This window comes from Peromyscus californicus, unplaced genomic scaffold (assembly GCF_007827085.1).
Source record: "Peromyscus californicus insignis strain IS unplaced genomic scaffold, ASM782708v3 Scaffold_21__1_contigs__length_65335640, whole genome shotgun sequence".
Taxonomy (NCBI): Eukaryota; Metazoa; Chordata; class Mammalia; order Rodentia; family Cricetidae; genus Peromyscus; species Peromyscus californicus.
In genome coordinates, this window is record NW_026294514.1 from 27,759,641 (window position 1) to 27,772,236 (window position 12,596).

Sequence of the window (12,596 nt, forward strand, 5' to 3'; positions counted from 1 at the left end):
TCTGTAGGAAGTCCTGAGGCCTCTTACCCTTTCATCCAATTGGCGCTTGTACGTGAGATCTCACTGCCACAGTAATAGAATGTATCTTATGGCTATTAGTGCATCCATATGGTAGTTAGTCTCCAGTACCATCATGGTGTGGGTGCTTGCCTCAGACTGGAGGGCCATAAATTACACGTTAGTCTAGCTTCAGCTGTGTTTTTCCTTTCAGAAAGCAAAGCTGCTCCGAGGGAAGCGTGTTGTCCTGTGAAGATGGGACACCAGCCAAGCCCAAGAAGAGTCAAGCTGGCCTTTCCCCCATATCCAGGAAGACTTCATCCTCCAAGAACAAGGAGGACACCAGCAAAGAGGCCAACCACTCTACCCAGGTGTTACCTGTCCTCAAGTACTCTGGGCAGAATTCCAGAGTTTCTGCTTCCTCTGCTTCCCAGTCAGCCGGTGACTCCCTCCTGACTGCTGTGAGCCCATGACTGGTCTCCTGCGTGGGAGCACTCAGCTACCTCAAGGGAACCAACCTGCTGACCAGCCTGAGCCTCCACCGCCCTCCACTTTGCCCCTCATCAGAGTATTTTTTGAAGTGGTTCTATTGTAGATATGAGCATCTGGAGGACTGGAGGGGTGGGGGTGACAGGGAGAAGGTGAGGAAGGTTCACCCTCTGTCACCTCACTGCCTGGCTGGTGCCTCATATCTCAGTAGAGAAGCCAGTGACGGCCAAGCAGCCTTATAAAGCAGGGTTTGGTTTCTACTCTGAGAGCCATGTGTGATTTCTTTGAGGCCCTGATGCAGGGCTGGAGTTGTTGCTCAAGAGGAGAAAGCGTGCTAAACACACAGAAGTCTCTTGTTCTGTAATGAGAGGGATTCCTTGAAAGGCCTGGTTTCCTTAGGTCTTTTGTCCCCTACACATCCTGGTTTTGAAGAGCCATTTCTAGAAACCTTCAGTCTTCTTCAAAGACAAACAGGGGAAACCATGGCAGGCTGTACCCATTTCCTGGCATCCTGGTCTTGGGGTGACCTCCATAACATATCTCCAGTTAAGGTTCCACCCAGTCAGTAGCCCTCCGTCTTCTGTGACTCTCCAGATCCCAGATAATTTTGGTCAGGTTATGTAGAGGAGGGTGGAACAAGCTGTTTCTCCTCGACACAGGAAGTCCTGTAGTCTGTTTTGATTTGAGCAGGGTTTGGTGCCTTGGCAGAGGGGTTTTAGCGCAATCATTCTTGCAGGACAGGCTTCTTGGCCCTGACAGTTAATACTCAGCTCTATCTACCTCCCTTCTGGACTAGTAAACACTGAGCACTGAATAAACACTGACTGACTGAACTGTGTGTACAGCTCTCTGAGGACGCTGGCCCCTGAACCAGAAGCACTACTGTTGTCCCCGGTGTGGGGAAGTAGAGCCCAAGGAAGCCTGAGGTGGGAGAGCGTTACTAGAACTGTGGTCTTCCTCAGCCTGGCACCCCTCCACCCTGGGACCTGCAGTCTCCGGGTTCTCTAGCAGTGGGTATAGAAGAAGCCACTTGGCCCGGTCTGATAAACAAGATTTACCCTGTGCACACCAGGTTGGAAGCCCGGCAACTCAGTCTCAGCCTGGTCTTGTCCACATTATTCTGAGCTTTGGAAAGAGGGAGACTTCTTTTCTCATGGCTCCTGGAGTCCTGTGGCCAATTGGCATGGAGCCTGGAAAGATAAGAGAGACCTGACTGTTCAAGGTCACAGAGTAGGTAGACATGACGGTCAGTCCTAAGGCTTTGTTGACAGTTGTGAAGAAAGCTGGATAGCAAAGTCCTAGTCGGTGCTTCCTGTTCAACGATAAAGACTTCAAAGTCAGTCCACAGTGGAGGGAAAGTCCATGGCCGTTCTAGAGAATCTGATCTCAACAGCCAACACCCTCCTTTCCTGGTTACCGGATTCTAGTGCACATGTGACAAAGGGCCATTGTCTGCCCGGGGAAACAGGCCTCTGCTCAGCAGCACTATCCCTAATGCATGTGTTCGGTGCATAGGCCCGTTTGAGTCAGTTCACTCCTTTACGTGGACTTGATTCCTTGGCCTGCCCTCCGAGGGTCCCCATCACACCGTCAGTCTCCAACCATGCAGCTGCAGAGAAGATGAGCACTGCAGCAGACTGGGGGCCCCAGAGGGAGGGACTGGGGGACCCCGATGAGACGGCAGTGCACTGGCGGTTTCTACTTTGTGTCTGTGTGACCCAGGCTGGCCTCATAAATGCCAGGGCAGCCTTTAGGCATTGTGCCCAGCTACATGGTGTATCTCGTCTTCATTACATTTGAAGGCCCATAGGTCTGTTGCGCTAGTGGGAGAAAAAGTGGGGTTTAATGTTTTGCCTTGCCTTTCATTCTCAAGAGTGTGAAATGTTGGTAAATTATTTCACTGCAAATTTCAGCACTGGTGAGTCAACAATAGATAACATTCAGTTGAAAGTGATTTTTAAACAGGAATAGTTTTTGAAAGTTTTAAATTTGGAAGTGTAGTTGAATACATACTTACCAGAACGCTTCAGTTGTTTTCCCAAGTTTATAGCTTAGACAGCCTCTGGAAGAATGGAAGCAAATGCTGGGGACAAGGAATGAAATAGAGTCTTTTTCATTACAGTATGAACGTGAGACCTACCCTGCAGGCTTGTGAAAATCTAAGCCAAACGAAAGCACCAGGGGATTGTTCTGTGCAAGAAATGTAAAAATCTTCCTTTGAAACAGTGTGGTGGCTCATGCCTTTAATCCCAGCACTTAGGAAGCAGAGGCAGGCCAATAAAGCTGTTCCTTGAAGGAAGGGGAACAGCTACAGAGATGTCCCAGAAAAGGTCAGAACAGTGCTAGACACCTCACTCCCCTTCACCTAGTGCATAATTTTCTTTATTCCTTTGAATGTCACCATTCCTGGGAATCTCTTATCTGGGTTCATCTTTATAGCATGCTGGTATCCCAGGGAGGGGAACATTAAGCGTTATGAATATGTGTGTGAATTGATAATTTAGTTATCCCAAAAACCTTGATTGGCAGAGAATAACAAGAGTGAGTGAGTACCTGGTGTCTAAGAGAAGCAGCATGGAAGACAGATCCTGAGTCAGGTAGGAGCCAGAGGACTAGCAGTTGTACCGGGGGATGGTGTCACTTGGGGGCCATTCTCAGGGTGGCAGCTGTTTACTGAAAGTAACTTCCTATCACCATAGCCAAAGAACATTCTTGGTGGCTTCTGTGGCAGTTCAGCACTGCTGAGGGCCCGTGAAGAAGGTTAATCCACACACAGCGATTTCCACGTCCTTCAGCTGAATTAGTTATTGGGATAAGGTGATGGCCAGAGGCTGCTAGGCAGCGGCCACGGTTGGCTCCTCGTTAGTACTGAAGACTCCATGTAATTACTGCTGCAGTGTCTAGTTTGCTTTGGGCCTGGAAACAGTGGTTTTTCGAGAGCTGTATCTTGTCGCTTGGGATTTTGATCCAGCCTCTTCAGCAATGCTTAGCCTTGACCATTCCTCTGTAACACCTGGGGACCTCTGTCTGCTTCAGATCAGTGGAAGCAGCAGCAGTCTTAGGTTGGTCTTAGTGAGAGGTCACAGCAGGATCAATAGTGTGGCATTCTAAGACCCGTTTGTGCCTTAACCAGCAGAATGTGCCGAGATTAGAATACCAGAGATTATTACCACAGGAGAAGCCAACATTTGAAATGTTTCTATATCTTCTAAATATCAGTTTAGTTACCAAGTATATCAATCTCTTGGATGTAGTTATGGGGATTAAATTGGGTGTAAGACATCAAAAAAAAAAAAAAAAGCCTCACAGTGCAGATTTCAAAAGAATCCTAAAATATCAAAATGATTACCAAACTCTTTCCTTCTTGGAGTAGCCGCAGTAGTGCCAGGGATTGTAGGTCAGGGCTGGGGTGGCTGTGGCCCACAGGACCCGACTTGTTTGTTTTGTCGCTGTTCCAAAACAGTACAGCCATTTGTGTGACATTTGCGTTGTGTTGGGTGTGATAGTTAATCTGGATTTTGAAGTCCACCACAGGATGTGTGCAGGTTAAATGTGGCAAATGGTACTCCATTTACCTAAGGGATTGAAACAACCATGTGCTTTGCTATCTGGGAGGTCCTAGAACCAACCCCCACATAGACTGGAGAACTGTGCTTTGAGTCTACCCATGGGAAATTATAGCTGTGGATTTGATCAAGATAATTAGCTTGAAATTTTAGAATCCTATCAGCTGCCAGGGGCACAAGTAAAACTAACAGGCTCCACAACTGAAATGCCCGTGTCTGAAAATGCACAGCCGCTAGTAGAGTTGCCTGTATTGTAGGCAAGGATGCACAGGCCCATTCATCAACTGTTGAGTAGTTTAAAAAGTAGAACAAGCCCATGTGTCCAGCAGTTACTGAAAGAACAAATTAACACATCTGTTCAGTAGATACTGTTTAGACATTAGCGTGAAAACTGGGATAAGTGAAAGAAGCCAGAAGCAGGTGTACATGCTTCCTGATTCCATTCTAGAAAAGGAAATGATCATCATAGAAGGTGGGGATTACCTATAGATGATGGAGGGGCTAGGGGATTGACTGTAAAGAGGCACATTGGAAATATCTTTGTCTTAATTGTGGTTGTGATAACAACTGTATATAGTTGGCAGACCTCAAAATTGTACAGTTGAAAGTAAGTAAATAAAGCTGATTTTCTTTCCTTTTTTAATTTTTTTTATTTTTATTTTTTATTTATTTTTTTTTTTGTTTTGTTTTTCAATGCTGGGGATCTAACTGAGGGTCTCAAACAGTAGGCAACTGCTGAGCCGTACTCCTTGGCCCAAAGCTGATTCAGAAACACCACACACACACACACACACACACACACACACACACACACACACACACACTCACACACACTGACCACCATTTCATGAGATGTAGAAATTAAAGCCATGCTCACAATGAGGTAATGGGTACAGTTAAGATTGAAAGGTAGCTGTGACCAGATGGAGTGGGTAAAGCCATTGCAGCTTGCACATGTGACTTGTGTGAGCATAAGATGATCACAATTGAACTCTTGCAGTAATTTATAAAGACAGCGTATCTACCTGTGACCCAAAGCATTGAGAGAAGCCAGACGTGGCGGTCATAATATATATAGTTAATTGAAATTTGGAGGGAAACTCAGCTATGGGTGTTAAAAGCAGCGGTGTTTGCCTTTCTAACAATGGTAAAGGAGGAACCGTGGTTGATAGCAACACTATACTCTTGGGTGTTGGTTTTATGGATAACATGCTTGCTAAAACTGATGGAATTGTGTAAGACCTGTGCATTTTATAATTGAAGTGAAATTGATGTGTTAAATTTTAGCATTTTAAGTGTGCATTTCAGTGGTATTCATAATGTTGGACAACTTTCACTTCCCCCTGGTTCTAGAACATTTTTCTAAACTTGAAGGCAAACTCTGCCCATTAATCAGTTGCTCCTCCTCCCCTCCCCTTCTCCCTACCCACAGTAATCGCCAATCTTCCCGTTTTTGTAGGTTCACCCATTCTGGATGTTTTACATAAATAGAATTGTGATCTTTTGTGTCTGGCTTGTCTGACTTAGCATGAGTTCAATGTTCACTTTGTAAAACAAGTCAGTACTTCATTCCTTTTATTACTAGTTTATTCGTGTTAGGAAATGGTGGATTTTGTCATGACATTTTCATTATATATATTTATCTCCCATTGACCTCTGTTCCCCATCCTCCTGGTCTCTTTCCTCTTCACTGATAGTTGCTGTACGTGTGTGTGTGCTTTGAATAAAGTCTGCACTAATGTGAGAAAACAGTGTTTGTGCGAAGGTTTTTTTTTTTTTAATTTTTTTAAATTTGTGTGTGGACACATAAGTGCAGATGTCCTCAGAGGCCAGAGAGGTCGGATCCCTTTGGAGCTGGAGTTGCAGGCTGTTCTGAGCCACCTGATGTGGGTTCTGGGAACCAACCTGGGTTCTCTATAACAACTTTTAATCACTGAGCCATCTCTCTAACCCTTGAAGCTCTATAGTTTTGGTTTGGTTTGGTTTCATAGCCTGGGCTGGCCTTGAATTTGCAACAATTCTCTTGCCTTAATGAGTACTGGAATTACAAGTGTGTGCCACCATACCCAGCTTTGGTATTTGTCTTTCTGAGCTTGGCTTATTTTGCTTAACATGGTCTCCTGTTCCATCCATTTTCCTGCAGATGATGACACTGTTGCACTCTTTATAGATGAGTGAAATGCCTTGTGTGTATGTGCTACATTATCCACCAACTGATGGTCTAGTAGGCTAGTTCAGAATCCGGCTGTGGTGACTAACTGCTGTAATTCACATAGATGTGCAGGTCTCTCTGCTGTGTGTTTAGATTCCTCCAAGTGTCTTCCCAGGAGGAGTATAGTTAGGCCATGTGGTGGTTCTAGTTCTAGTTCTGAGGAAACTCCATGCTTACTTCCATAGTGACTGCGCTAACTGCAACCCACCAACAGTGTGTGAGTGTTCCTCTTCCCCCCACATTTTCAATGGCATTTGTTTATTTTCTTAATGATAGCCTTTCTGACTGGGTGAAATGAAATCTCAACAGAGTTTTGATTTGTATTTCTCTGATGGTTAAGGATGTTGAACAGTGTTTTTCATGTATTTATTGGCCATTAGTAATTTTTTTTAATTAAGTGTTAATGCAACCATTTGTAATTATTTTTGAGAACTTCCTGTTCAGTTTATTTGCCCATTAATCGGCCTTTTGGGAGTGTTGGTATTTGATTTAAAAAGTTCTTTATGTATTCCAGATATTAATCTCATCACAAGTAAAATTGGCAGAGACTCCATGCTCCATGTATTTTAATGTTAGAAATTTTTTCTTATTCTAAAAATAATTCATTTAAACATACCAGGAAGTATAAAGAAAATAAAATTTATGATTTATCACCATTACCAACTTTATATGTGTTGTGATGTATTGCATGGGGTATTCTGAGGGTATCCTGCATGTGCAGGGAAACATGCTGGCATGCTGGGCAGATGCAGCGTCAGGCTGGCGGGCAACCCACGCCTTATGGGCATGGCGGCAGACAGTCATTCACAACCCAGACTCTGCCTCCGTTTGGAAATGGTTTATTATATGTAATAGAGAGACGAAGAGAAAGATGGAAAAGAGGGAGAGGAGAGAGAAAGAGAGGGGGATCCTCGTGGGAGGAAGAATCAGAAGAGAAGAAGCGGGGTTTTTCCTTAAAATGAGGCTTTTATATCAGGACGCAGGGCGGCACCAACGGGCGAGTCAGAATACTAACATTGGTTTCTAAGGGGGCAGGTTAGAATATTAACTATATATTCTTCCAGTCCTTTGGGAGAGTTGATGAAAGGGTTTCATGACTTGCTTTTGACTCTTCTCAGTGAAACGTCAGCATTGGCATGACACCCGCCATGCTGTTTTCCAGTCCCTCTGTGTGCACAGAGGCTTGTCACTGACCTGACTGTGCCAAGTGGGGGGTGAAGGACAGACACACAGTGACACAGAAAAGCCAGGGTCATGCAGGCTTGTGCTGGCTCTGATAGAGCACAAGGACTGTCCCACAAGAGTGAAACTCCGCTTTCATATGAAGTGTGGCACAGGGAGAGGAGTTAGTCTCTGTAGTGGGTCTCTGCAGGGGAGCAGTCTCAGGCTGGAAACATTTCTCTTCAGAAATGTGATGCCACAGCAGAGAACAACAATAGTCAATTCTTTGCTTTGTGAAAATTGAGGATCAGACATAGAATGAGGTATTTAGAGAGAGGAATCAGCCCCATAAACCACTGGATTGACAGCCCAGCTTTCTTTGTTCTAAAGCAGTGGTTCTCAACCCGTGTGCTGCAACCCTGTGCTGGGGCTCGCATATCAGATATTTATATTATGATTCATAACATAGCAAGATGACAGCTATGAAGTAATGAAAATAATTCTGTGGTGTGTGTGGGGGGTCTCTACAACATGAGGAACTGTATTAAAGAGTCACAGCGTTAGGAAGGTTGAGACCCACTGCACTAAAGAGTAGAAGAATCACCCAGGTAGTAGAGCTGAGGTCTGTAAAGAAAAGTGCTCATAGTCACAATAACCCGGTGTCTTGTGTCTGGCTGGAGTAAATAGTAACAAAAATAGACTGATACTGGCATAAAAGTAAACATGTAGATCAATGGAATTGAACAGAAGACCCAGATGCCACCCATGCATCTATAGCCACCCAATGTTTTTAAAGGGTGCCAGAAAGACGCATTGGAGAACAAACAGGCGCTTCAAAGGAAGATCATACGAAAACATTAAAACACTGAAAAAAACGGAAGACACTAGAAGTTGGAAAGACCTACTGAAGGGACTCTGGCCAGCTTGAGCGTGGCAAGCATGGCTCTGGCACGCCTTGCCCTTCTCCCCATCCCCACTGCCTTCCTGAAACCCATTAGATTACTAAAGCTAGCCACCAAGGACTATTCCTTTAGATGGCCACTTCCTCCTCCTGAGGCTGACTACCAAAGTCCAGCCATCAGAAGCCCCTTTTGGTTCACCTAATTAACATGCCCAATTAAAATAACACCTCATCCTAACCGGCCGTTTATAAACAGACATTTGCCTATATGTCGCGTCTGTTTTCTTTCTATCCAGAGGCAGTCCTTTGTCCTCTTGGGACAAATGCCCTTCCACCTTTCCCTTGTCCCCTCCCCCTTCTCCCTCATCCTCTGTCTCCTTTACCACCTCATCCTAGAACATTCTAACACAGACCTCCCCTTCAGACCTCCCCTTTTCTTCCTCTTAAAAATTACACCCACAAGGTCATTTGCTGCTGTTTTTCTGCCTGAGTCAGAAAGCAGCCCCTTTAACTTCTTCCCTGATTAATAAAGGATTACTATGAAAACAGGTGTTTGGATGTGGTTTTTACCTAACCCGGCGTCCGGGAGGAAGCCCCCCCCCCCATATGTGGGGGTCTCTTTCACTCCCATGCTCAAAAACTGTAGAATTAATGTAGTGAAAATGACTGTTACCTAAAGTGATCTACAAATTCTAATGAAAACAACCAAAAACATGGAAATCAATGTAATAAAGAACCCAGAAGTAAAATCATGGGACTACATACACATCATTTTCAAGAAAGTTGCTAAAAACATGTTTTGGAGAAAAGACAGTCTCTTCACCAAATAGTCGGGATAACTGGACAAACGTATGAAACAAGATCCCTGTGCCTTGCTGTATGGAAATGGACACAGGGCTGAAGAGATGGCTAAGCAGTTTAGAAGGCTTGCTGCTCTTGAAGGGGACCTAGGTTTCAGTTCCCAGCATCCATGTGGCAGTTCACTATAGTCTGTAACTCTAATTCCCCAGAGATTTGATGTCCTCTTCTGGCCCCTGAGAGCACTCTAAACATATAATGCACATTGCAGACGTGTACACATACCTGTAAGTATGTACACATACATACATATAAGTTAAACTTTTTTCAGAAATGAATTTTTTGAAATGACAGGGTAGAACACTTCCAGATACAGAGACTTCCTTCCTTCCTTCCTTCCTTCCTTCCTTCCTTCCTTCCTTCCTTCCTTCCTTCCTTCCTTCCTTCCTTCCTTCCTTTCTTCTCTCTCTCTCTCTCTCTCTCTCTCTCTCTCTCTCTCTCTCTCTCTCTCTCTCCCCCTCCCTCCCTCTCCCTCTCCCTCTCCCTCTCCCTCTCCCTCTCCCTCTCCCTCTCCCTCTCCCTCTCCCTCTCCCTCTCCCTCTCCCTCTCCCTCTCCCTCTCCCTCTCTCTCTCTCTCTCTCTCTCTCTCTTTCTTTCCTTTCTTTCTTGACAGAGTTTCTCTGTGTAGCCCTGGTCGGCCTCTAACTCAGAGATCTGCCTGCTTCTGCTTCCTGAGTGCTGGGATTAAAAGTGTGCATCACCGCCGGGCGGTGGTGGCGCACACCTTTAATCCCAGCACTCGAGAGGCAGAGGCAGGCGGATCTCTGTGAGTTCGAGGCCAGCCTGGGCTACCAAGTGAGTTCCAGGAGAGGTGCAAAGCTACACAGAGAAACCCTGTCTCGAAAAACCAAAAAAAAAAAAAAAAAAAAGTGTGCATCACCACCATCCAGAACAACCAGATAGAGACTTTCTGAAAAGGACTCCAATAACCTAGGACATACTGACAAGAATTGACAAGTAGAGTTACACAAGATTAAAAAGCTTTTATCCAGCAAAGGAAAAAGAATGAAAAGATACCTGAAGAATGGAAAACTACATATCTGACAGGGGATTGAGATCTAAAACATACAAACTCCCAAAACTAAATAGCAATACAACAAATAATCCAAACAATTAATGGGTAAATAAACTGAACAAACAGTTCTCAAAAGAAGTACAAGTGACCAATAATTGCATTAAAAATTGACTTTTTTTTTTTTTTGCCCAGCAGAGACATGCAAATCAAAACTGCATTGTAAAGCTTGATGTGATCCTCATACCTATAATTCCAACACTTGGGAAGTTGAGGCAAGAACATTATCAAAAGTTCCAGGCCAGCCTGGGCTACAGGGTGAGAGGAAAAGAAAAACTATATTGAGATTCCATCTCACCTTAGACATGATGGGCATCATCTAGAAAACAATAAATGCTAGCACGGATGTGGAGGGGGGATAGGGGCTAAACTCTTACACACAGTTGGTGGAAAATGTAAATTAGTACAGCTACTGTGGGAATCAATATAGAGGCTCCTCAGGAAAAAGCTAAAACTACCATGTGATCTGGCTATAGCACTCGGGAAAATCCAAGCATATAACAGAGAAAAATGAACATCCATCTTGGGGTTTTTACTGCTATAACCAAAAGCAACTGGGGAGGAAAGGGTTTATTTCACTAAGTTCCATATAACAAACAGTTCCTTATCAATAGCAGTGAGGGCAGGATCCTGGAGTCGAGAGCTGATGCAGAGGCCATGGAGGGGTACTGCTTCCTGGCTTGCTCCTACTGGCTGGCTCAGCCTGCTTTTTTATAACACCCAGGACCACCAGCTTAAGGGTGGCATTGCCCACAATGGCCTGGACCCTTCCCCATCAGTCACTAATTAAGAAAATGCCCTACAGGCTTGCCACACCCACTCTTATGGAGGCATTTTCTCAGTTAAGGTTCCCTCCTCTCAGATGACTCTAGCTTGTGTCAAGTTGACATAAAACTAACCCCCCCCACACACACACACACACAAAATCTTGGTTATGGTGTCTCATCATAGCAACAGAAAAGAACTAATACAGATGCCCTGTGACCTCTACATTACCCATTCATGAATGAGCATGTACACACATGAACAAGCACACATAGAAAGAGTGTGTATGTGCACGTGTGTGTTACATAAAAGAAGGGACTATGGAAAAAAAGGGGATAGGCAGGAAAGAGCAGGTAAGAGAAAGTGAGAGAAGTGAACTGGGCATGCTCAAGGCTGTGCCCACTTCAACATGTAATGAGCCTTTCCTGTATAAAGATGCATAATTTACCCTAATGAAAAGGCCCTTAATTTCCTTGGGGAGAATACTGTCTTGAGAATGATCTCTGGTGCTTTCCTTATTTGCTTCAGGTAAGAAGCATCTTCTGTCTAGTTGTGCTGACAGCCTTGGCATTTCCTAAGGGGCTAAACCCTCCGCATTAGGTTAAAAGGATGAACATTCGAATACATAAGAACTCCACACCTAGCCACGTTAACTGTCAGTCCAACTGTCTGTCAACATGCTTGTTTCCCTCTTCCGGGTGATTACAAAAACAAGCAAAAACAGAAAACCCAACCCTTCACATGCTGTTAGCACCTATGTTACCATCTTGCTGGCTTCTGCATTTACTGGTTAAATCATCTTCGATCCCACCTTTATTTTTATTTTCTTTGGGACAGGGTCTCATGGAGTGTGTGATGGCCTCGAACTAGCTATGTAGCTGAGGATGCCAGGGATTAAGCATAGGACTTCATCATACTAGGCAAGTGCTCTTCTACCATACTGTAGCCCCAGTCCCCATGTTCATTTTGTATTTGCGTGTAAGTCACATTTTTCATTAAAAAACAAAATGGGGTGGGTGGGTGGTGGCACACGCCTTTAATCTCAACACTCGGGAGGCAGAGGCAGCAGATCTCTGAGTTCGAGGCCAGCCTGGTTTACAGAGTGAGTTCCAGGACAGCCAGAGCTACACAGAGAAACCCTGTCTGGAAACAAACAAACAAACAAACAAACAAAAAAACCCCAACAACAACAGCAAAAGAAAACTACACTTCTAATACACACAAAAGAAAGGATTCATGAAATACTACTACTTTTTCTTCTTGCAGCGAGTTTTCTGCCCTATTTTATCCCTTTCACGCTATTAAAATAATTCTGAAGCCAGGCCACATGTTGGGCAGTCTTTTTTTTTTTTTTTCTCCAAATAAAATTGTTAAGAATTTATTTATTTCTGATGTGTGGCTGTTTGTCCTGCATGTCGTCTGTGCACCAGCTGGTGCCAGTGGAAGGTTTTGGAAGGTGGTGAGCCACCCGAGTCCTCTGAAAGAAAAGCCATCTGTCCAGCCCCTCCTCCTTTTTAAAATTTCATGATTTTTATTACTGTTAGTTTTGGGTTTTTGAGATAGAGTCTCACTACG

At 44.4% G+C, this 12,596-nt stretch overlaps 1 protein-coding gene across 2 annotated transcripts in view; it reads left to right on the forward strand.

Annotated features, from left to right (window-relative positions):
• The window catches only part of Ttll4 (tubulin tyrosine ligase like 4), a 52,280-nt gene extending 45,348 nt beyond the window's left edge, over positions 1-6,932 (forward strand). For both annotated transcript variants that reach the window (XM_052749884.1, XM_052749883.1), the window contains one exon: positions 212-6,932. In XM_052749884.1, the coding sequence (XP_052605844.1) occupies positions 212-470 (259 nt within the window). In that variant the 3' untranslated portion in view covers positions 471-6,932. The remainder of the gene's footprint in view (positions 1-211) is intronic.
• The last annotated feature ends 5,664 nt before the right edge of the window (positions 6,933-12,596 follow it).